This window comes from Coenobita brevimanus, chromosome 101 (genome assembly GCF_032717465.1).
Source record: "Coenobita brevimanus isolate Jiangsu-jjx chromosome 101, ASM3271746v2, whole genome shotgun sequence".
Classification (NCBI taxonomy): Eukaryota; Metazoa; Arthropoda; class Malacostraca; order Decapoda; family Coenobitidae; genus Coenobita; species Coenobita brevimanus.
Genome location: NC_137054.1, coordinates 43,287,663 through 43,312,045, shown reverse-complemented (window position 1 = coordinate 43,312,045; position 24,383 = coordinate 43,287,663). Strand labels below are relative to the sequence as shown.

The window sequence follows — 24,383 nt, the reverse complement described above, 5'->3', positions numbered from 1 at the left end:
CCATTTCCTGCTCACGGCTTGAGCCCAGTGGTCACGGTACCAAATGTTTGAGCATCTCGGCTGGCCGGCCAAAGTTCTCTGGGATTTTTATGTCCAGATAATAGTAGGTAAATTCAGATAATGGTTTAACAGAGCCAAGGTCCAGTATCCAGATAATGAACTGGTCCAGATACTGCACGTCCGGATGAATGAGGGATTACTGTATTTGCAAACACTAAACGTTGGAATGATTACTATGAGAAAGGAAAACCTAACGAGGAGTCTCGTTTGTCGGGACAGATGCCAAGAAATGCTGAACAGACATATTGATGTAAGTATCCATTAGTCAGAGGGGGAGAAAAAATTGGAGACTGCATAGAAGGGGAGAGGAAAAAGAGAAATATGATGCGATTTACGAGATTGCTTATGATTATTAGGGTTGGTAATTGACACAGTTGACTTATCGACCGGTAGCAACTCATGGTAAATGACTGGACATATTGATAATAATATTGATGGAATCAGTAAAGTTTTTAAAGCCTTATAATTTAGAGCGACTTGTTTTTAGCCGGTTATAGCAGCAAGGGTTATTCATGCATGTGTTCATCTCATTCAGATACAGCGCTAGCCATGACCATATGTAAGACATAATGTAGGTGATTCTTTAAAGGTCTGAAGAACCACTTTTCTGTCAAAACTTAGAGTGTGAGTGAAGATCATTGAGTCTAATGCGATGTACTGTGAGCATGTTGAACTGAATATAGCAGTTGGTTCACTCTGGCAATCTGAAGATTATTTCTGTGACCTTGATGTTGTTGAGGAGAAACTGATAGAACTTTTTCTGTTGAGAGAGTGAGACTCAGTTTGTTTTGGAAGCTGAATGAAGCTTGCATCAGGAGTCATTAACAACATAAGTTGAAGGAGTTGGATCCTGGACTGAAGAAGATGGGGACTCAAGTCTTGCATATGAGTTACATAATAACCCTGGGTTATCTTTTCTCAGCCTATCGACATGGACAGTTTCTGATGCCCGAGTATCTGGATTCCATATTTTGTATTTGCTACCATGTTCTTTAGCCAATACATGGAATGGCCCAGAAAACTTAGGAAATTATTTGGTATGATGTTCCCAAGATTTAATCGTAACTGTATCTCCAATGTCAAAAGAGGATAATTCAGCTTGTTTATCTATCTATATCTATCTATCTATTGCCAGATGCCATAATCCCCTAAGGGGTGGTCATTTGACTTTGAGTTATTTGTTTTACAGGGAGGGGCACTAACCCTCCACCAACCCACTTGTTGACACGTAGGGAGCTTGTTTATCCTGTTTTTAAATCACTTCAGTCCTAGAAGCTGCCAAACTTTTGTGAACATCATTATGAATGGACTGAAAAACTGACATCTGAGTTGTTGCGTAGTCATGTACATTGTAGAGTGGCTGTGGTATTTGGCAGAAAATTTAATATGGTAGGGCCTTATCATGACCAGACAGAATGTAATAGGGAGATTTACCTGTTGATGAGTTAACAGAAGCATTGATAGATACAGCCACTTAGGGCAACCAATCCTGCCATGCATTCTTCATGCAACTGACAAGAGGACAAAGAATTTCCCAAATCTTTCTGTTAGCTCGTTTTACCAGACCATTTGAGGCTGGATGGTAAGATGCAGCAAAGGTCTACTTAATGTCTTACTGGCGACAAGTTTCCTTGAGGAATTGGTTATGGAATTCCGTACCATTATCAGATAAGAACACCTTAGGTGTAGTAAATGGGCAGATTATGTGTAACAGTGGCATGGGCCACTTCATTGGCTGACTAAGAGACCAATGGCACCAAAACAACAAACTCTGAGAAATGATCAACGGCTACGAGTAGATATTGAGAGCCCTTATACCTTCGTGGAAGCTGAAGTATATCAATAGCCACGGTATCCCAAGGTTTCTCGGGGGTTGGATATTCTAGAATAGGAGCAGGATTTCCAGTAGTACCCTTATGTTGGGGACATGCCTGCCAGAGGAGATTATGATTCTCTATATCCTTCCTCATTGTGAGCCAATAATATTTCTTTCTGGCCTCATACGAGCATCTGTCTCTCCCAGGATGCCCCGCATGTGGAACATCATGCATCAGAGAGAGAACGGATTCCTTAGGAGTAGAAAGAACCAGAAGTTGGAAAACCTGGGACGCCAGTCTGATACACTTATAAAGTATAGTGTGATATAATTGAAATTGTGTGAGTGGAACAGGTAAACAGAGGAGAGTGGTTTCATCTCCAGACTCTTGAGCATATATGACTGTAGACTGCAGGAGATCCTTGTGTTTCTCGTTAACTATCTGTGGGCAGAAATTGGACAACTGTTGTACAGCAGAAACAGAAATATTGCAACTGAGCACATCAGCTACTACATTGGCACAGCCTGGAAGATATTCAAATGTAGGCTGAAATTGTGGTAGGTGGTGGTGACCATCATCCACCCACTTGATGTAGTGCTGCCTACTTCTTCCTTAGCCTTTATCATTCTTTTTCTGTGCCTGCCCTCCTCTCTTCCTATTTCTTCCATCTTTCCTGTCACTTTTTATTGCTTTTCTTTCCATTACGTGTGGCTTTACATTGAGTAATAAGCCAAATGGTTTCCTGTAAGCCAAGAAACCATTTACAACGCTGGGTGTTAACCTTATAACCAAACTATACGTGCTCCCTGCGTGTCAACAAGTGGGTTGGTGGAGGGTTAATGCCCCGCCCCTTAAAACAAATAACTCGAAGTCAAATGGCCACCCCTTACGTGATTATGGCGTCTGGCAATAGATAGGCTCAAATTCTTGAATTATTAAATACCATCAAGCAAGTCTCTATTTAGGAACTAAAAAACAGAGGAGGGGGTCCCTAGTTCCCTCACCCCGCCCCTTTTAGTCGCCTTTTACGACACGCAGGGAATACGGTGGCAGTATTCTTCCTAACACAACCTGGCCGCAGAGTAGTAGTACCACCCCATAGTGCGGCCAGATTGTGTCCCCCCCGCCACAGGGGGGATGTCGTTTGCTTAGAATGGATGTAAAGAGAAGGTTGTATGAGGGTGTTGTGGTACCGACTGCATTATATGGGGCTGAAACATGGAATATGGGTGTAGCAGAGAGGAAAAGTTTGAATGTAATGGAGATGAGGTGTCTGAGGAGTATGTGTGGAGTGACGCGTATGGATCGAGTGCGAAATGATGAAGTGCGAAGGAGAACTGGAGTTGTTCGGGAGATGGCTGGTAGAGTTGAGCAGAGGGTGTTGTGATGGTTTGGGCATATGGAGAGAATGGATAATGAGCGATTGGTGAAAAAGATAACTAGATCTGATGTGAGAAGTGTAAGGCTGAGAGGAAGACCACGAATAGGATGGATGGACAGTGTGAAGAGAGCACTGGATGCGAGAGGGATGTCTGTTGAGCAAGGAAGAGTGGCTGTGCGTGACAGAAATAAATGGAGAGAAATTGTGAATGAATAAGTGATGACGCAGCCCTGAGGGGATATTCTCCCGCATTTGGTCGATCAGCTAGTCAGGTCAGGTGCGGGTAAGGGGATGGGTCTGTTATGATGTGGCAGGGGTAAGACAGCTCTGTTGTCGGGCCCTGCTGCGGATGTCACTGATTGCATTGCGCAGTTGACCCTTGTGCGGTGTGGTGCAGTGAGGATCTGTCCGTTCTTCCCTTGGGGCTAAGATGCGAATGAATGTGTTTGAATGGATGAGTAAATGGGGAGTGTGTCGTCCTGTCTCGGCTACCTCCCTTTCCTTGGGGGAAGCAGCCTAGGTATATAGATAGATAGATCAAGCAAGTTTGCCTGTAAGATTCTTGCCCTTGAAAAATTCAGTAACTGCAGCATGATCAGTGTAGATGGTGATATTATAGCCCAAAATGATGTCACGGAAATGTTTAAGAACCCAAACAACAGATAGTGTTTTGAGATGAGTTGCTGAGTAATGCTTTTCTGCATCATCAAGAATGCTTCTAGCATAGGCAGTGGCATGCCAGTGGTCATTAGTTTCTTGCTGCATGAGTACAGCACCCAGATCAAGTGAAGAAGCATCCATACACAGTGTGAATGGTATGGCATAATCAGGAAAAGCTAGAATTGGTGCATTACTGAGTGCAGCCATTATATCACTGAAGGTTTTATCCTGTGCAGATCCCCAATGGAAAGAAACATCTTTCTTTAGAAGTTTTGTGAGGGGTGATGCAATGATTGCATATCCCTTGGTGGATCAGCGTTACTAGCCACTAAAACCTAAGAAGCCTTCATTTGGTCAGCACTGATAGGTACTGGAAAGTCTCTGACTGCCTGAATCTTATTCGGGAGTGTATGGATCCCATCACCATCTACTGCACGACCTAAGAATTTGATTTTCGACTTCAGGAAATTGCATTCGGAGAGTTTGAGTTTAAGTCCAGCGGTTTGGAGCTTGTGAAGGACCTGACGAAGCTTGGAGAAATGACTTTGAATGTCTTTACTGACAATAATAAGATCATCTAGGTAAAAAAAGACAGTATTACCAAGCATGCTAGCAGACAAAGTATTAATAACGTGCTGCAATGTCAGTGGTGCATTATGAAGCCCGAAAGGCATGTGAAGGAACTCAAAATGATCCTGTTTAGTACTGAAAGCTGTGATCTGTCCTAACTCTTTATCTTATGGAATTTGCCAGCATCCACCATGTTAAGTCAAGACTGCTGAAAACAGAATTTCATTTACCTAAAGCCGTGTCATGACAGATGGGCAGAGGGTAGCAGTCGGGGACTGTTACTTCATTAACGCGGCGGAAGTCAATAACTGGACAAAATCCACTGTTTTTCTTGGGAACAATGAAAAGAGAAGAATTCCATGGGGAGGGTTCAGTGCATGTAACTCCTTGATCCAACATATTTGATACTTCCTTCTCTACTGTTTATCTTTGCTCATGTGGGAGGCAATATGCAGGAACATAAACTGGATGAGTCTCTGGCTTAAGGGAAATCTGATGCTGTATTAAATCTGTCGAAGCCAGTGGCTCACCAGGAAGGGCAAGAACGCCAGATAACTCATTTAGAAGATCCAACAATCTTTTCTTTCATGAGGGTGTTCAGTAATTTTAATATGGGGAGCTGTGAACCCATTCTTGTCGAGGGGCTGTTGTGGAGTTGACTGAATTGAAGCAGTGGGGAAGTTACTTTGCACTTCTTGGACTTTAGTATGATAAGTCAAGACCCTAACTAAACAACAACCATCTTTCATTGTAATAGGGCCAAAACATCAGTCAGACCACCAGCCCTAACTGTGCTTAAGGTGGACTCAAGTGACAGGCCTTTCACACATACTGTCTCACTCAAGCACACCAAATTTGTACCCTCATGCACGTCTGGCAGCCGGACTGGGACTTTTGTAAGGGTTTAGCACTGGAGTCATTGGTCATCCAACAGTACAGCTGAAACCAAGGTCCAGTCCAATCCACTTACATTTAAGAAGTCACTGACTCTACCAGGAGTGCCAAACGTAATGATGGACTCCTGATCTAACCCTGATGACTCCATAGACAGACTCCCCGAACTCTGTGAAGGAATAGCCATCAGAATGACACCCAGATGAAGTAAAGAGTTGGCAGGAGACAAGGCATTATGACTTACTAGACTATAAGTAATAGAATTCGTACTAGGATGAATGTCGCTGTCATATTGGCCCTTTGTTTCTGGACCAAGCAGGCCATCTGCAGGTAAGGGGAAGTTCTTAGTAACGTGAAAATCTGCACAAATGGCTCGAGCAGAGCATGACATTCGAAGTGTAAGAGTAAGCATAGCAACCATACCTAAGAGATCCACAGTAACACCGGACAGCTGGGTGTCAGGTGGACAAATGGACCAGTGCGTGTGTGGCATTCGATTCATTATTCCCGTATGGATGACCGAGAAATAAGGTTAGTGCACACTCCAGAGTCCATAGCGAGTGATATTACATCTGCCAACCTGCCAAGGGACGGACAAAATACTGTACCCATGTTTAGTAGTGCAGCTGTGAGTGAAGCAGCGGTGGACCTTTTTGTTTGTCCTTGATCGTTTGACTGACAGCGCTGACATTCCACCGTCTGACATAATCGACGATTTGCATACCCAGTCTCTTGTTGGAGAACACGGGAGCACTGATCTGTATTATGACCAAACTACTGATGGACAATGCACCACTTAGTACTGCCATGATGTAGTGGAGTGCAGTTCATGTTGTCTTGAACTGAACGTTGTTGGTTGCATTGAGAGACTGACTGGAAGAATGACTAAGATGATTTCCAATGAGGACAAGTGGTGCACAACACCGAGGCAGAGAGCGAATTTGCCTGGTCATTCCTAAAAAAATCATTTATCTGTTGTATGGCCATATTTCTTGCACTCAGAACAAAATGGCTTTTTCTTAGGTTTCGTTCCTGTGGTGGGTAGAATGGGAGTATTTCCACTGGAAGAAGTTATTGGTGCAGTGGCACTTGGGTATGAATATTAGCTTCCCAACTTAATTTTCTCTGCTAGTTCAACCAAAATGTCTGTGGGTTTATACTCAAATCTAGTGGCTTTCTCTCTGTCTTGGTCATGGAGACACTAAACTAATTGTGTGTACTCAATCAGGTTTATCACATTTTCTTTAGGCAAGACTGTCATCGTTATGCCACCCAGAATTTTCTCATGGCTGAGCTCTGAGAAGATCACAAGGTAAAATATTTTCCACGGTCCTGTCTCACATATGCAAAACCCAACCCAAAGACCCAGCTGTACCTTTTCCAAAAGTGCTTTTGTGGTAGGTGGGGGCGCTCACCATCCACTCACGCGATGTAGTGCTGCTCTTGGGTGTCTGCCCTTTCCACTCCTTCCTTCCTTTCCTTCAATCCTCTTCTGTCGTTCTTTACTTCATTCTTTCCTCGTCCGTCTGCCTGTGGGTGACTACATTCCCTATTCTGTCTTTCCTTCATTCTTTCCTCTTCCTTCTGCCTATGGGTGACTCTACACTGAGTGACAAGCCAAATGGTTTCCTGTACACCAGGAAACCATATACTGTGCTGGGTGGTAACTATATAACCAACTTATGGCACCTGGTGGTTTAGTGGGTAATTATGGCGCTTCAGTTGGATTGAGCCGGTGAAGGTTTATATCCAAGGGGTGGTTGGGTTTATTGCTTGTGCAATGCCACTCAGGGATGAGTGAGGCTGGTCACTCTGATCTTAAATGTCAGGACCAACTTGCCTAGCCCCGGGCTTCTGCACTTCTCATGGGGCAACGTAGGATTGGATGATGGATGGATGGATGGACTGATCAAAGCACGGTTGAACCTATCACAGTCTTTGATTCGAGATGCAGCTTTGAAAGCAGACGCCTTGAGAACATCGGCTGCAAGACTACCTGGCTTGATATGTGAATGGATGAAAGAAATCTTATCGTCTACACTCGTAATGCCACTATTGTGCATAACATCCTTGCAGTCTGAGAGGGAAGTTTGAATGCTATAATTTTCATCTTCTCCAGAAAATTTGTGTACGGCACGGATCTGTGGCAAGACCTTAATTGTTGCACCTGGAGGTGAAGACATGCTTGATGGAGGGTTAGTGTGAGTAAAAGAGAAGAAGTTGGAAAGGTTCTTCCTGAATGATGTTTACGATACACTCATACTGTTTGTTCCAGCGCTAGAACAAACAGTACAAGTGTCCAAAAACTTTTCTAAACCCTTGAGAGACAGAGATATTTACAGGTGTATTTGAAACTAAATGGAGAGGTGAGAGTGTGAGAGAATGGGAGTATGGATGGAGTATATGTGCAGGAGTAGGTGAGGGGGCAAAAGAAAGAGTGTGTATAGTTGTGAGTAAAAGTTGGAAGAAGAACATAAGTGAGTATGGATCAGTTGGGTCAAGGATTGTGTGGGTAAGATTGAAAGTTGGAATACAGATGTGGGCGATTGTGTGCGTGTATGTGCCAATGCAAGATCGTGCAGACAGAGTGAGAGAAGAGTTCTGGACAAATGTGGAAGTGTGTATGGAAAAGTTTGGAAGGAATGAGAGAGTATTTTTGATCAGTGATATGAATGGTAAAGTAGGAAATGTGAAGGTGGATGGAATGGTTGGTGAGTGGGGTGTGCCTGCTGAGATAGATGAGAATGGCAGTTCATTAGTGGACATTTGTGCTGGGAGGGGGTTGGTGATAGCCAATACCCTCTTCAGGCATAAAATGATCCACAGGTATACATGGTGAGTGATGAGAAGGGTGGGTGGTGAACTGAACGAAAGGAAGGCAATGATTGATTATGTGTGTGTGGATGAAAGGATGCGAAGATGTGTAATGGATGCAAGAGCTTATAGAGGTTGGGGGAGTGGACTTTCTGACCACTGCTTGGTGGTGGCCAGGATCAAGATACAAATAAGATAGAGAAATAGAAGAAGGGAAGGACGGGAAGCCGGAGTATTTGCAAGGAGAGTGGAAAGGTTACAAGAGGATGAGAAAAAGGCAGAATATAAGAGAGAAGTGGAGGAACGATTGGGCAAATATGAATTGGAGCAGGTGGGGGATGTGGAAAGTGTGTGCAGGATATTCACAGAAGAAATATGTGCAGCATGTGATGTGGTGTGTGGGATGAAGAGAAGACAGAGGTTGGTGCAAGGAACAGCGTGGTGGAATGAAGAGGTGAGACAGTCTGTGGCACAAAAGAAGAAAGCATACAATGAATGGATGAGAAATATGGGCGTGGAAGAAGTTGAGAGGCGTAAGAGAGGGTTATATGTAGTAGGGAAGAGAGAGGTGAAAAGATTAGTAAGAAGAGAGTGGACGAGGAATTTGGAAGGAATTTGAGTATAAAGTGGAGGGACTGTAAGAAAATGTTCTTGAGAGAGGTGAAGAGAGTAAGACATTGTGGAAGTGAAGTTAGCAGGGGAGTGAAAGATGAAAATGGTAGATTACTAGTGGAGAAGGGAGAAAAAGTGAGCAGATGGAGAGAACACTTTAAGGAATTGTTGAACATAGAGGATGGAAGTAATGCGAGTATAAGTGGCTGGGGAATGGCTGGGAGAAGGAGGGAGGTGAGAAGACAGGAAGAAATCAGTAGGATAGAAGTTGTGGAAGCAATGAAGAAAGTTAAATTGGGGAAAACCCCAGGAATTGATGGAGTGTGTGGTGAAATGCTGAAGCATGGGGGAGAGATAGTAGTAGAATGGATTTGGAAGATGTTCAGATTGGCCTGGGAGGAAGGTAGAGTCCTGGAGGATTGGAAGTCAGGTATAATTATTCCCTTGTACAAAGACAAAGGGGAAAAAGAAGTGTGTGGTAATCATAGGGGCATTTGTCTTCTTAATATAGTAGGACAAGTGTATGGTAGGATACTTATTGACAAAGAGAAAGAACAGAGGAATTAGTTGGAGAAGAACAGGGAGGCTTTAGGAAGGGAAGAGGTTATGTAGATCAGATATTCATTCTTAGATCTTTAGTGGAAAAGTTTCTAGAGAAGGGAAAGAAGTTGTATGTGGCTTTCATGGATTTGGAGAAAGCATATGACGGGGTCAATAGACAAGGATTGTGGAAAGTATTAAGAATATATGGAGTAGATAGGAAGTTGTTGAATGCTGTGAAGAGTATGTATGATGGTGCTAAGACTGCAGTGCGTGTGGATGGTGCACTGAGTGAATTTTTCTCTTTGAAGATTGGGTTGAAACAGGGATGTGTCATGTCTCCATGGTTGTTCAATCTGTACATGGATGGGATAATAAAAGAGATACAAGGTAGGGTAGTGGATGTTGGAGTGGCCCTGGTGAGAGAGAGTAGTGTTTGGAAACTCTCTATACTGTTGTTTGCAGATGATACTGTACTGTGTTGTTGAGTGAAGATGAAGGGGAGCTCCAAGGCTTGGTGGATGAGTTTGGGAGTGTGTAAGAAACGGAATTTAAAGGTGAATGTAGGGAAGAGTAAAGTGATGGTCTTTGAGAGAGGTGAAGTCAGTGAATGTACAGTGAGGCTGGATGATTAGGAATTGGAAAATGTACAGTAATCCCGCATGTTTCGCGGTAGTTACGTTCTTGTAACCCCCGCGAAAATTTAAATCCGCGAATACTCTATTAACAATTGAATCTTGCACTTGTGTCCACCATGCTGCCCATCACACAGTCCATGTCCGTACTGATTGCGAGACAATTCGCCGTCAGACAATTCCCCGTCAAAACATGGACAATTCCCCTTCAGAACAATTCGCACCCTGGACGATTCCCCGCCATTTTATAAATATACTAATCAATACTTTTATAAATATACTTATTATTAATTAATACTTTAATAACTATATTTCAGGGGGATCCGGGATCCAGCAAAGTCTATGTTCAGTAGCGTAGGTTCTGGATATTATTTATTAGTTGCACCTTTAGTCAATAATTAACTTGTTTCTTCCTCGCTGTAGTCGCCTTTGAATTATATTCTAGCGTCACCCATAGCTATCTTCATTAATGAAGGCGAATTATCTTGTGTTTGTTGTGACTGCGAATTGTCCCGAAACCTCCATACTCATCCCGAAATACCTTCTTACAAGATTGAAAGCACATACTCCATTATGAAGGAAAAACGTAAACACCGTACTGTAATACACAATTATCTACACATTTATTCACAAAACAGTACAAAATGAAAAGATGCATTAACTGGTGATAGCAAACACTCGCACGGTCGCTTCTTAGCTTGTCCAGTAACACAATTTTCTCTGCTGTCATAACTTTTCTTGATCGTTTTGTCACTTTGGAGTGTTTACTAATTGTATTATTAGCCTTTGGTGAGGCTGGCTTACGTCCTGGGGCCATGTGGAAAGCAAGTGGGAGGCAAGAGGCTCGAATCATAGTGCAGTTACAAGAACACCAAACACGTGAGGCAGTCAGGCGTTGACTGAAGAATGTGGGGCAGAGAGCAGTGTTGCCATATCCAAACAACAAAATTATGCTAGGGCAGTGAAAAAATTATGCTAGATTGAGCAAATTTGTTCCAAGTAAAAAATGAATTATGCTAACTTGAAGCTAAATAATAAAATTCTATACATATTCATGCTACATATTAATTATGTACTGTTTACTATGAAAATATTAAAATGAACCTACATACAGTAAGAGGGTAAATATCGGTTTTCTGCCCATACTGCTTTTTCCCACGAAACTTACGTTTTTCTGATGGATTTTGATGTGATTCATTCGATTTTGAGCATCATTTCCGTCGGAAATAACCAGATTTTGAGATATGCCCCCCCCCCATCCCCCTGCAACAATGGGGGAGCTTTGGGGAATCGGGGGTTATAGGGAGGGGGGGAAACACAGAAAATGGTCATTTCTGACTGAAATGAAGCTGAAAATCGAATGAATCATACCAAAATCCATCGGAAAAACCTAGGTTTCATGGGTAAAATACAAAGCTCAAACTTATCCTAACCAAACCTAACCGAACCAAACCGAACCTAACCTAAAACCTAACCTAACCTAACCTAATCCAACCCAACCAAGCCCAAACTGAAAGTAACCAACTATTCAAACCTTACATCTTCTTACCTTATTCGTCTTTCTCTCTCTCTCTCTCTCTCTCTCTGATTTGTAGCTTTTATAAAATTATTCCAAAAATATTCCATTCCATTCTAAATTTTACTAGAATGATGCTAAAACTTCTAATATGCTAAAAAATATTCCAGACTCGAAAATTTTATCAAAATTATGCTAAAAGAATAAAATTATGCTAGATATGGTAACACTGGCAGAGGGGCCGCGGGAAAGGGACAGAGGGTGGCGTGAGTTTACCGCGCTACAATTGGAAGTTGCGGGAATTTCAAATTTTTTTTTTTCTGTAATTTCAAGGATATTTTAGTTGAACTTATTAATGCTAAGAAAATCCGCGAGAGGGCAAAACTGTAGACAAAAAATCCGCAAAAAATGCGGGATTACTGTATGTAGTAGTAGTAGTTGTTCCGTAGGCAGACTGGTCGAACAGCCTCGATCCCCTTAGGAAGACCATGGCCGAGACCGGGCTTTCCCACAGAGCTCTCAAAGAGTGTATGTTGTGTTGTTGGCCTAGGTGATTGTATGCAATGCAGTCTTCCATAAGTGATAGGAAGTAGGGCTTTACTGTTCGTTAATATACAGTATTTATCAATAGATTAAATATGAAAATAAAATAGTTTGGGATAATGCAATGAACTTGAAGTAAGCTCCGTTAGAGTAAATGAGCTGTTGAGGGCTACTTCTGGTAGAGAAATTATCTACTCATTTGCTGTTAAATTTACATACAGACCGTGTATTTAAACTAACACTAGACGTTTATGGACTGCTAGATATAAGTGTAGTATATACTGATAGTTAATGAATGCCACACTAGGTAACCAAAATGAGTGGGAGTAAATGTAGAAGATCTTGATGTGGCTTCCATGATGTCACTCCTAACCGAGGGAGTGAGATGATTGGAGTTTGCGCCCATGATGCCGTAAGTTGTTGTCCTTCCTGATTGGAGCACAGGCCTTCCCACTTACACCACTGCACCACTCTATGACATAGTCGGAATGTGTCATCAGGGTGTACCGCCTGTATAGAGCTGCACCGCCAGGAAGCTAAGTCGTATTCCCCGAAAAAATAGTCGTTGTTAGCAGGCAGCAATCGGGGGTCTATCTATCTATAGCCCAACGCCCTAATCCCGCAAAGGGTGGCCGCAGACAAAACGCCTCCAAGTCACTCTGTCACCCACCAATTGACTACCCTCCCCCCAACTCACTCCCCCCTCCCTCATATACCTCTCAACTCCATCCCTCCACCTCATCCTCGGTCTACCCCTCCATCTCCCTCCCTCCACCTTACCTACATACACCCTCTTAGTCAGTCTTTCATTCTCCATTCTCTCCACATGTCCAAACCACCTCAGTGTATTTCTCCTGATCTTTTCAACCACATCCACATCTACCCCACAACGTTCCTTCACTTCTTCATTCGTCAACCTGTCCCTCCACGTCACTCCACATGCTCCTCTCAAGTAACTCATTTCCACTGCTCTCACTCGGGTACTGAAGAAGTTTTGGTCAGTTTTCGGAAAACTTCATTTCTCCATTTCAAAACCAAAAATATTTTTTCTGGTCAGTTTTAGTGTGATTTGAATGAATTTGACCTTCATTTTTGTCGGAAATCACTCATTTTGGAGATAGGCCTTCCCAAGCCTATCTCCATAACGAGTGATTTCTGACAAAAATGAAGGTAAAATTAATTCAGATTGCACTAAAATTGACCAGAAAAAATATTACTCGTTTTGAAATCAAGGATATAGGTTGAACTGCCAGACCCTTCCATATTATTTACTAAACCTAAGCTAACCTAACATAAACAAAACCCAACCTAACCTAACCTTACCTTACCTTACCTTAAATGTTGTCGGAGGAGGAGGAGGTGAAAGGGTTTGCCTCACTAAACCCACATGCCCTCTGCATCTTTGAATATGTGTAACTCTTAACCCGAGGCATCCTATCGACGTATGGGTACGTCGCAACATTTTGTCACAGCTAGTCCCGTCGACTTACTGGTACATTGCGCAATTGCAAGGTTCATAATTGGCACAATTTGCAATTTTCGTGCGTGATTTTTCGTATGTATACACGGGACACCTTCCTCTATTCCTCTGCAAGTTGCCAGGTAGGGACAATGCCTTACACCGCATAACCTCCCCCCTCCCTGCACGCCATTGTCTCGGCAATTCATCTGTTACCAGTGACCTCACCAATAAAGACATTCAGGGCCAGAGTGATTCCTCAATCGATGACAATGTGGAGGACAAAGTTTACATAGCATTAGAGGAAGAAACAGTCAAAAATGATGATCAGGTAATGTCGCCAAAAAAGGTCAGGTATGTTGATGAGTTAGTGAGTGAAACAATGCTTATAATGCCTATATTGCTGTTTGAAAACCAATATACTCTCGTACTACATATAAATTCGTACCAAATAAATAAATAAATACCGTTTATGAGTGGTGTGGAATAGTTATCCTCCCATAGAACATGTTATCTTTGGAGCCAGCCTGATAGAAAACCCAGTAAGGTAAGGAGGTACTGCTACCTGTATCGAGTATTTTAAACCACAGGTGAGCGATTTCTCTATGAATTTTCAATGTTTCTCACCAAAAGTGGAGGTTTTAGCCAAAAAAAAATTTTCCAAAATAGCTCGGGATTGGGGGGGTGTTGGAGGTGCGAAATAGCTCGGGGTGTGATGGGTTAAAATTCTTACAGTACCACTGATGAAGCTCCTGTCTATAATGTGGGTCACTTCCACACTTCTTACACTTCGGGGAGGAAGACAGAACACCGTGACTTCGTCGGAAATTCACAGTTTCCTGATTATTCTTAAAAAAACAAGCGATGGCCTAGTATTCTGTCGGAAATTCACAGTTTCCTGATTATTCTTAAAAAAACAAGTGATGGCCTAGTATTCAGTCACAGCACACCCACTACGAGTGGAAGCCATTGTGGAACTGACTAAAGTAAGGGATGTTTGAAATTTAAAAATCTCTTAACGCTATCAGTGATTTGATTGGCCTGCTTTTCGGCTAATTTTAATTTCATTGGTCGTGACGTCCGAGCATGCTCTGTAGTGGCATGATGTCATGCCCAAGTGCTTCCGTGACAGGGAGAAAGACCAGCGCAAAAGTTTGAAACTGAGGGGCGATCCAAGGTAATGTTATATAGGATTTTTATGTTAAATATACATTTCCGAAAACAAATATATAGTGGAATAGATTCAGAACAACATGGTCTACAGCGTTGTTGTGTCAGATTTCTTGTATCAAGAAATTTAGGTTTCCAAAAATCGACCGAAGTTTTCACCACTAATGATGATAAATACAGGAACACAGGTAAAATCCATAACATAGCAGTGTAGAAGCATTTATCACACTAAACACCTTCTTGTTGTGGGAGAACAGGAACAGGCGATGATTTGAGTTGCAAAAATGTGTGATTTTTATAAGAATGCTGTGAGTCTTTGTTGCAAATCCCACCAGCTTTCCACCAGTATGTAGCTGGTTGAACAGTATTAATGGTGAGGGTGTTAATCCACTTCGTCTTCAGGGTAGTTCAAACTGTAGATGAGGCTTTGTAGACTATATTTCTTACAGTTATGTACAGCTTGAGAAATACAGGTCTTGGCCAGGACAGTGTAAGGAGACTGCCAGCCCTGACGGTGAACTAAGAGAATCTGCTGCACACATGGCATTGGAACCCAGGGGCTTCAATGCTGATGCAAGTAGATCTGTCACTACAAGCTCTTGGCACATAGGGTTGCCATCTTGTATGATGAATGAACAGCTAACAAAGTATCATGTATGATAATGATTAAGAATGAATATTCAGTGTATGGTATATTTATAGTGGGACCAGTGCACGATGCATGTGTGAGCGTGTGATCAATGTACTTCCTGACTTGCAGGTTCCTACCTGTCTGCTCCAGCTCCTTGATAGAAGATTGATGTCTAGGTATTGTTTTTGTGATGAGCTTCATTCTAACCACAGTGATACAATATTATGCACTAAATATTCCATATATCTTAGTTGAAGCATTTTACTCAGGGTTGTTATGATTTAAATGAAATGATTTAAATCATGTGACTTAAAATGATTTAAACCAGATTGAAAAAATCATGGTGTAAATAAAAATGAATTTTTTTTTTTTTATATATAAATACAGTAAAAATGAAGAAGACAGAGAATGTGATGGATGTGTGTTGTACAGATACATCGTCTGTTTGGCGTGTACTCTTCTTGTACTGATCTTGGTCAAGTCAGGCACCAGTGATTGCCTTTTGTTACAAGGCTTTGATGGACTATGTGATTGTGCTCAGGAATGTAATAGGAAGATTGTTGGATGTGAGAGTTTTGAGAGGAGAGGGTGGAGGTATGTATGACCACTACCTGGTGGAGGGAAAGTTGAGAGCAGGTAAGAGATGGGTAAGAGCTAGGAGAGTTAGGCGTGGGAGGGAGGTTTTGAAAGTGAGTGAGTTGGATAAAAGAGTAAAAATGATAGAGTATCAGGAGAAGTTGAAAGATGATTGGAACGCTGTAAAAGAGCAGGAAAATGGCAGTGTGGAGGAGGAATGGCAGTTGTTTAAGAGTGCTGTGGTGGGGCATGCGTAAGAGGTGTATGGTGTGAGATGAATGGGTGGTGGTGTGAGAAAGGGAAGTGAATGGTGGTGCGAGGAAGTAAGTACGGCTGTGGCTGAGAAGAGACGTGCATATGAAGTGTGGGTGCAGAGGAAGGATGAGGTGTCATATGAGAGGTATAAGGATAAGAATAGAGCGAGGAGGACTGTGCATGCTGCTAAAGTGGCAGCAGATGAGAGGTGGGGTAGGCAGTTGACTGAGAATTTTCAACAGAATAAGAAAATGTTTTGGAAGAAGGTGAAAAGGGTGCAAAAGGGAGAGTCTGAGAAGGAAGAGCAAGTAAAGGCAGAGGATAGAAAGATGTTAATTGAGATGGATGCAGTAAGGAAGAGATGGTCAGAGTACGGTATTTTGAAAGATTGTTAAATGCAGAGGAGGAAACGGAGGCTGAGATTGTGGCAGATGGAAGGGTGCAATGAATAAATATGTTAGGAGAGTTGAATAATTCTTTGATCACGATGGAGGAAGTGCAGGGGGCAGTGAAGGATATGAAAGCAGGAAAAGCTGCAGGTATGGATGGGTGTGCTGTGGAATTCCTAAATGGTGGTGGAGCGACTGTTGTTGAGTGGTTAGTAAGATTGTTGAATGTGTTTTGTGAGAGGTATATATGGTGCCAGTTGACTGGGCAAGTGCTTGTATGCTTCCGTTGTATAAAGATAAGGGTGATAAATATGAATGTACAGTACTAGCTGTAGGGGTATAAGTCTGTTGAGTGCTGTAGATAAGGTGTATGGTAGAGTGTTAATTAAGAGAGAGAGGGAGTATAAAGGGAGTGACTGGTGATGAGCAGTGTGGCTTTAGGAGAGGGAGGAGATGCATGGATCAGGTGTTTGCTGTGAGACAGGTGTGTGAAAAGTATTTAGTAAAAGGTAAAGATGTGTTTTGGGCACTCCCGTACAGTTTTTAGAGAAAGCATATGATATAATTGCTAGGGAGGCTTTGTGGTCTGTTCTGAGGTTGTATGGACTTGATGGTTGGTTTCCCGTGAGAGTGGGGCTGCAGCAGGGATGTGTGATGTCGCCTTGGTTGTTTAATATTTATATGGATGGTGTTGTAAGGGAGGTGAATGCAAGAGTGTTAGGTGGAGGTCTGAGTCTGGTGAATGTTGATGGTAGAGAGTGGAATCTGAATCAGCTGCTGTTCGTGGATGATACTGCATTGGTGGCTGATCTGGAAGAAAGATTGAGACAGTTGGTAGAGGAGTTTGGAAGAGTGTGTGAAAGAAGGAAATTGAGAGTAAATATATCTATCTATCTATGTATCTATAGCCCGATGCCCTAATCCCGCAAAGGGTGGCTGCAGACAAAATGCCTCCAAGTCGCTCTGTCACCTACCATTTGACTACCCTCCCCCCAACTCACCCCCCCTCTCCCTCATATACCTCTCAACTCCATCCCTCCACCTCATCCTTGGTCTACCCCTCCCTCTCCCTCCCTCCACCTCACCTACATACACCCTCTTAGTCAGTCTTTCATTCTCCATTCTCTTCACATGTCCAAACCACCTCAGTGTATTCTCCTAATCTTCTCAACCACATCCACATCCACTCCACAACGTTCCTTCACTTCTTTATTCGTTAACCTGTCCCTCCACGTCACTCCACATGCTCCTCTCAAGTAACTCTCAAGTAAATGAGAATAAGAATAAAGTGATGAAATGTACGAGGTTGGTAGGTGGTAGGAGGATGAATATAGTTTTGAATGGTAAGTTGCTTGAGGAGGTAGAGTGTTTTAAGTATTTAGGGTCACATATTGCTGTGGATGGAAGAGTAGATGTAGAAGTGAAGTTTAGAATGAATGAAATAGGTAAGGTGCTGGGAGGAATGAGAAGAATGTTTAGATGTTGTTCACTTAAAATGGATGTAAAGAGAAGGCTGTATGAGGGTGTAGTGGTACCGACTGCAGTATACAGTAAAAGTCCTATTATTCGGCATCTATGGGACTGGGCTGCTGCCGAGAAATTGGATTTGCCGAATAATAAAAAACCTGCCCACTCAGTTACCTTAAATATATTGGGGAACACTGTCATCACCACTTACGGTATTACAACTGTGTTTGGAGAGAGTACTGTATACTGTACAATACTGTAATCAATACAGTACTATACCTGAATCTGAAATATGTATATAAATTAGTGAACATGTACAAGTGTAATGACACAGTAGGCCTACAAGTCCTGGATGGCTGAAATGATACGGAATATTACCTATCAGCTCAGTACATCATTTGTATTGGTGAACATTGTCATCACTACTTATATTATTACAAATATGTTTGGAGTGAGTACTGTATACAGTACTTTTTCCAAACATAAAATAAAATAGTCGGAAAATTACATAAAATAAAGTGGAGGAATATGAATTGGTAAGGTCTTTCTGATGAAAGTTAAACGTACATTTAGCTTTCATTCTTTTGTTCGTTTTTTTTGTTTACATGTGAAAAGGAGAGTATTGATGCAAACAATAATGTATTCCATAAACCCCTTAAAAACCTCTGGCATTGAACAACCCTTTACAGTACCAATGTCAGTGATGTCGAGTTAGTGTGAACTATGAAAAACTGAAAAATTATGGGAAGGGAACGAAGGTCACTGGTATGTTTACACGACTCTATGCTACGATTCCAAGCAGTCAGGGGGTCGCTTTATCTCAGATGTTTTCTCCTATTTGGTAAATGAACCGTAACTTTCTCAATTCTCCCGTGAATCATAACAAATCATAGCATGGGTTTAGAAAGCTAAATAACACATTGCTAGGTGCACTAGATGATTAACTTCACATCCTTAAGAAAATAGAAAAAATTTAATCCCTCTTTGAGTATGTAGAGTAAGTTTCTTCCATCCTTCTGAAATCAGTTTCTTTTTCTTAAAAATGTGAAGATAATCATCTGGCACACCTAGCAATGTGTTATTTAGCTTCCTAAACCCATGGTATGATTTGCTATGAGTCATGGAAGAGTTGATAAAGTTACAGTGCGTTTACCATATGGGGGAAAACATCTGAGATAAAGCGACCCCCTGATTGCTTGGAATCGTAGCGTAGAGTCGTGTGAACATACCAGTGACCTTCGTTCCCTCCCCATAATTGTTCATTTTTTTTTTATAGCTCACACAAACTTGACATCACTGACACCAGTACTGTAAAGGGTTGTTCAATGCCGGAGGTTATTAAGGGGTTAAGGGGTTAATGGGATACATTACTGTTTGCATCAATACTCTTTCACATATAAACACAGAACTGAACAAAAGAATGAGCGCTAAATGTACGTGTAATTTTCATCAGAAAAACCTTAACAATTCATATTCCTCCAGTTTATTTTATGTATTTTTTTACTTTAGGTTAGGTTAGGTTTGGTTAAGTTATTAGGTGCAGTGAAACTCGGTTAGGTTAGGTTTAGTTAAACACTTAGGACAGTCTCTTCCTCCATTATGCTGAGGAATCAAAATACAAGAGCTGTCACAGTCATACAGCTAAAAACAACGGGGAAACTGATTTAACAAGCAACATTTATTTATGGGTAATGCATTACAGTATCAGTGGTTCATGGGCTAGCAATTAGCGGTAAATGTCATTTTCAGGAAGGCGTCAAGAATGAGCGAATTTCAAGAATTAGCGAGGGGGCTTGGAATGTAACCCTCGCTAACTTGGGGGGATGGTTACTGTACTGTATGATACTGTGCAATATTGTAATCAATACAGTTCTATACCAGATTATAGTGAACATATAGGAGTGTAATGAAACATTAGGCCTACAAGTCACAGATAACACTTCCTTGACTGCCGAGATTATTCCAGATATCTGTTGATCAATCAGAGATTTTCGTAAATGGGACTATTTCTCAAAATTCCCGAAATGTCGGATTTACCGAATAATCAGCTGCCGAATAATAGGACTTTTACTGTATGTGGCTGAAACATGGAATATGGGTGTAGCAGAGAGGAAAAGTTTGAATGTAATGGAGATTAGGTGTCTGAGGAGTGTGTGTGGACTAACGCATGTGGATTGAGTGAGAAATGATGAAGTGCGAAGGAAAACTGGAGTTATGCGAGAGATGGCTGATCAAGTTGAGCAGAAAGTGTTGCGATGGTTTGGGCATATGGAGAGAATGGATGATGAGCGATTGTTGAAAAAGATAACTGGATGGGATGTGAGAGGTAGAGGAAGACCGTGAATAGGATGGATGAACAGTGTGAAGAGAGTGTTGGATGTGAGAGGGATGTTTGTTGAGCAAGGAAGAGTGGTTGCACATGATAGGAATAATTGGTGAGAAATTGTGAATGAATGAATGGTGACGTGGCCCCGAGGAGATATTCTCCTGCATTTAGTCTGATCAGCTGATCAGGTCTGGTGCAGATAAGGGGATGGGTCCATAATGATGTGGTAGGGGTAATCCAGCTCTGCTGTCAGGCCCTGCTGTGGATGTCGCTAATTGCATTGTGCAGTTGACCCTCGTGCGGTGTGGTGCAGTGAGGATCTGTCCTTTCTCCCCTTGGGGCTAAGATATGAATAAGTGTGTGTGTTTGGATGAGTGAATTGGGAGTGTATCGTCCTGTCTCGAATGCCTCCCTTTCTCTGGGGGAAGCTGCTTAGGTATGTAGATTTAAATTAATAAGAGTACTGAGTTTAGGTTTGTTCCAATCTCAAATATGTTAAAGAAAAGTGTCTGTAGGTATATTGTGTTTATTCAAGTATTTGTTGTGGTGTTTTCTAAAGGATATTGCAAATTGGAAACCATCTATATCTGTCTGTCTATCTATCTATCTATCTATCTATCTATCTATCTATTTGTCTATCTATCTATCTCTGTCTGTTGACTCCAGAATCCCCTATGGCCATTTGTCAGTGAGTTAGTAGTTTTGTGGGGAGGGGCACTAACCCACTGCCAACCCACTTGTTGACACTTAGGGAACATGTATGGGTTGGTTATATGGTTACCACTCAGTGTTGTTAATGGATTCCTTGCCTATAGGAAATGATTAGGCTACTCAAAGTAAATCTGTCTATCTATCTATAGCCCGACGCCCAATCCCGCAAAGGGTGGCCACAGACAAAACACCTCCAAGTCACTCTGTCACCCACCATTTAACTACCCTCCCTCCAACTCACCCCCCCCCCTCCCTCATATACCTCTCAACTCCATCCCTCCACCTCATCCTCGGTCTACTCCTCCCTCTCCCTTCCTCCACCTCATCCTCGGTCTACTCCTCCCTCTCCCTTCCTCCACCTCATCCTCGGTCTACTCCTCCCTCTCCCTCCCTCCACCTCACCTACATACACCCTCTTAGTCAGTCTTTCATTCTCCATTCTCTTCACATGTCCAAACCACCTCAGTGTATTTCTCCTAATCTTCTCAACCACATCCACATCCACCCCACAACGTTCCTTCACTTCTTCATTCGTCAACCTGTCCCTCCACATCACTCCACATGCTCCTCTCAAGGAACTCATTTCCACTGCTCTCAGTCTTGTTCCCCTCTTGCAAGGTCCATGCCTCGCTTCCATATGTCAGGGTAGGGATCACAATACTATTATGCAGTGACTTCTTAACGTCCATACTCACCTCCCTATTTCTCATCACTGCTTTCAATGAACCAACAACCTTCCTTCCCTGCTGTACCCTTTCATGCACTTCATCCCAAAAAGTTCCATCCTTACTCATCACACTACCCAAGTACTTGAATGCACTCACATTCTCCATATCCTCACCATCCAACCTCACTGCACACTCTGTGACTTCATTCCTCTCAAACACCATAACTTTACCTTTTTTTTACATCAACTTTCAGATTCCTCCTCCTACACACTGTCCCAAATTCATTCACCAAACCTTGCAACTCCCATTCGTCTTCACTCAAGAATACTGTATCATCAGCAAACAACAACACCGGAATCTTCCAAATTTCACCCTCATTCATTAGAGCCACCCCCACATCCACTGCCCTACCTTGCACCTCCTTTACAACCCCATCCATGTATATATTAAACAGCCATGGAGACATCACACAACCCTGTTTCAGTCCCACATTGAGATCAAAGAACTCACTCAGCTCACCATCCACTCGCACCGTAGCCCTAGCTCCCTTGTACATATTCTTCACAGCACTCAACAACTTCCCCTCCACTCCATATGTTCTTAATACTCTCCTCATACCTTGCCTATCTATTCTGCTATAAGCTTTCTCCAGGTCCATGAAGGCAGCATACACTTTTCTTCCCTTCTCTAGATACTTCTCCACTAAACATCTTAGAACAAATATCTGATCTACACACCCTTTTCCCTTCCTAAATCCCTCTTATTCTTCTCCAACTAGCTCCTCTGTCATATGCCTAACCCTATCAATGAGTATTCTACCATATATTTTACCAGTCACACTAAGAAGGCAAATACCCCTATGGTTACCACATACTTCTCTCTCCCCTTTTCCTTTGTATAATGGAACAATTATACCTGATTTCCAGTCCTCTGGAACCCTTCCCTCTTCCCAAGCCAATTTACACAACTTCCATATCCACTCCACAACAATCTCACCCTCATACCTTAGCATTTCCCCACACACTCCATCAATTCCTGGGGCCTTTCCCAACTTAATCTTCTTCATTGCTTCCACTACTTCCGTCCTACTGATCTCTTCCTCCCTCCTCTCATCTCTTCTTCTCCCAGCCATTCCCCAACCACTTATACTCGCACTGGTGTCACTCTCTACATTCAACAAATCCTCAAAGTGCCCCTTCATCTCCTCAATTTCTCTCTCTTCTCCACCAACAATCTATTATTCTTATCTTTCACTCCCCTACTATTTCCCCTTTCACACTGCCTTACTTTCTTTACCTCCTTCCAAAACAATTTCTTACTCTCCCCCCATTTCACACTCAGATTCCTCCCAAACTCTTCATCCACTTTCTTCTTACTCTCCTTCACCAGTCTCTTAACCTCCCTTCTGCTGCTCTCATATACAACTCTCTTCTCTCTCTCATCTTCTCCCCTACCTCTACTTGCTAACCATAATGAAGGAACAGGCTAATATTAAAAAGTGACAGGAAAGATGGGAAAAATAGGAAGAGAGGCTGGCAATACAAAAAAGAATGATGAAGGTGAAGGAAGTAGGCAGCACTACATTGAGAGTGGATGATGGTCACCACCATCTACCACCAATGTTGAAAATTAATTCTGGATAATGTTGCAATAATGAATTCAGGATACTTGGTACCATTTATCTGACTGGCTGATTACTCTTTCCCTTCCAAGTCTGAATGCCAGGTTGGGGAATACCTGGTGGATGAGAATGGGAGGAAGTTGCGGCTGAACTTTGCTCATGGCACAACTACTCTGGGCTTCAAGTACAAAGGGGGTGTGGTTATGGCTGTTGACTCCCGGGCCACATCAGGACAGTATATTGGTGAGTATGCTAAGATTACTGTATTTTTGGAATGATGGATGAAAGTATAGTTCCAGTACAGCACAGAGTAAGGTCCAGCACACCACCACCATTGTAGCTGGCACAGTTTACAGTATTGAACAGATGCACTTTGTTTCTTTCACTTGGATTGTTCTTTGTGCATCATTAAAGCTATAGCTAAGTGTGGGTTACAGTTTTTATAATTTTTACTGTTATATTACTTTATTATTATTTTATTCTTCTATTGTTTTTGTATTTTCTGATACTCCGTGGCCTCATCATGATCCCTACACCTCACAAGGGAGGATGTGACTGGTAGGAATCATATTTACTTATTCAGTGTCCATATTATTTTCTGAATTTTATATACACTTAACTAATTATACAGTAAAAGTCCTATTATTCAGCATCTATGGGACCGGGCTGATGCCAAGAAATTGGATTTGGTGAATAATAAAAAAACCTACCCACTCAGTACCTTAAATGTATTGGTGAACACTGTCTTCACCACTTTTGGTATTACAATTGTGTTCGGAGAGAGTACTGCATACTGTAAAATGCTGTAGTCAGTGCAGTACTATACCTGAATCCGAAATATGTATCAATTAGTGAACATATACAAGTGTAATGACACAGTAGGCCTACAAGTCCCAGATGGCTGAAATGATACTGAATATTACCTACCGGCTCAGTACATCATTTGTATTGGTGAACACTGTCATCACTACATATATTATTACAAATGTGTTTGGAGTACTGTACACAGTACTGTCTCCAAACACAAAATAAAATAGTCAGAAAAATACATAAAAGAAACTGGAGGAA

At 42.1% G+C, this 24,383-nt stretch overlaps 1 protein-coding gene across 2 annotated transcripts in view; it reads left to right on the top strand.

Annotated features, from left to right (window-relative positions):
- LOC145415094 (proteasome subunit beta type-5-like) overlaps positions 1–24,383 on the top strand; it is a 130,161-nt gene that overhangs the window by 10,384 nt on the left and 95,394 nt on the right. For both annotated transcript variants that reach the window (XM_080284509.1, XM_080284508.1), the window contains exon 2: positions 23,408–23,558. In XM_080284509.1, the coding sequence (XP_080140635.1) occupies positions 23,408–23,558 (151 nt within the window). The remainder of the gene's footprint in view (positions 1–23,407; positions 23,559–24,383) is intronic.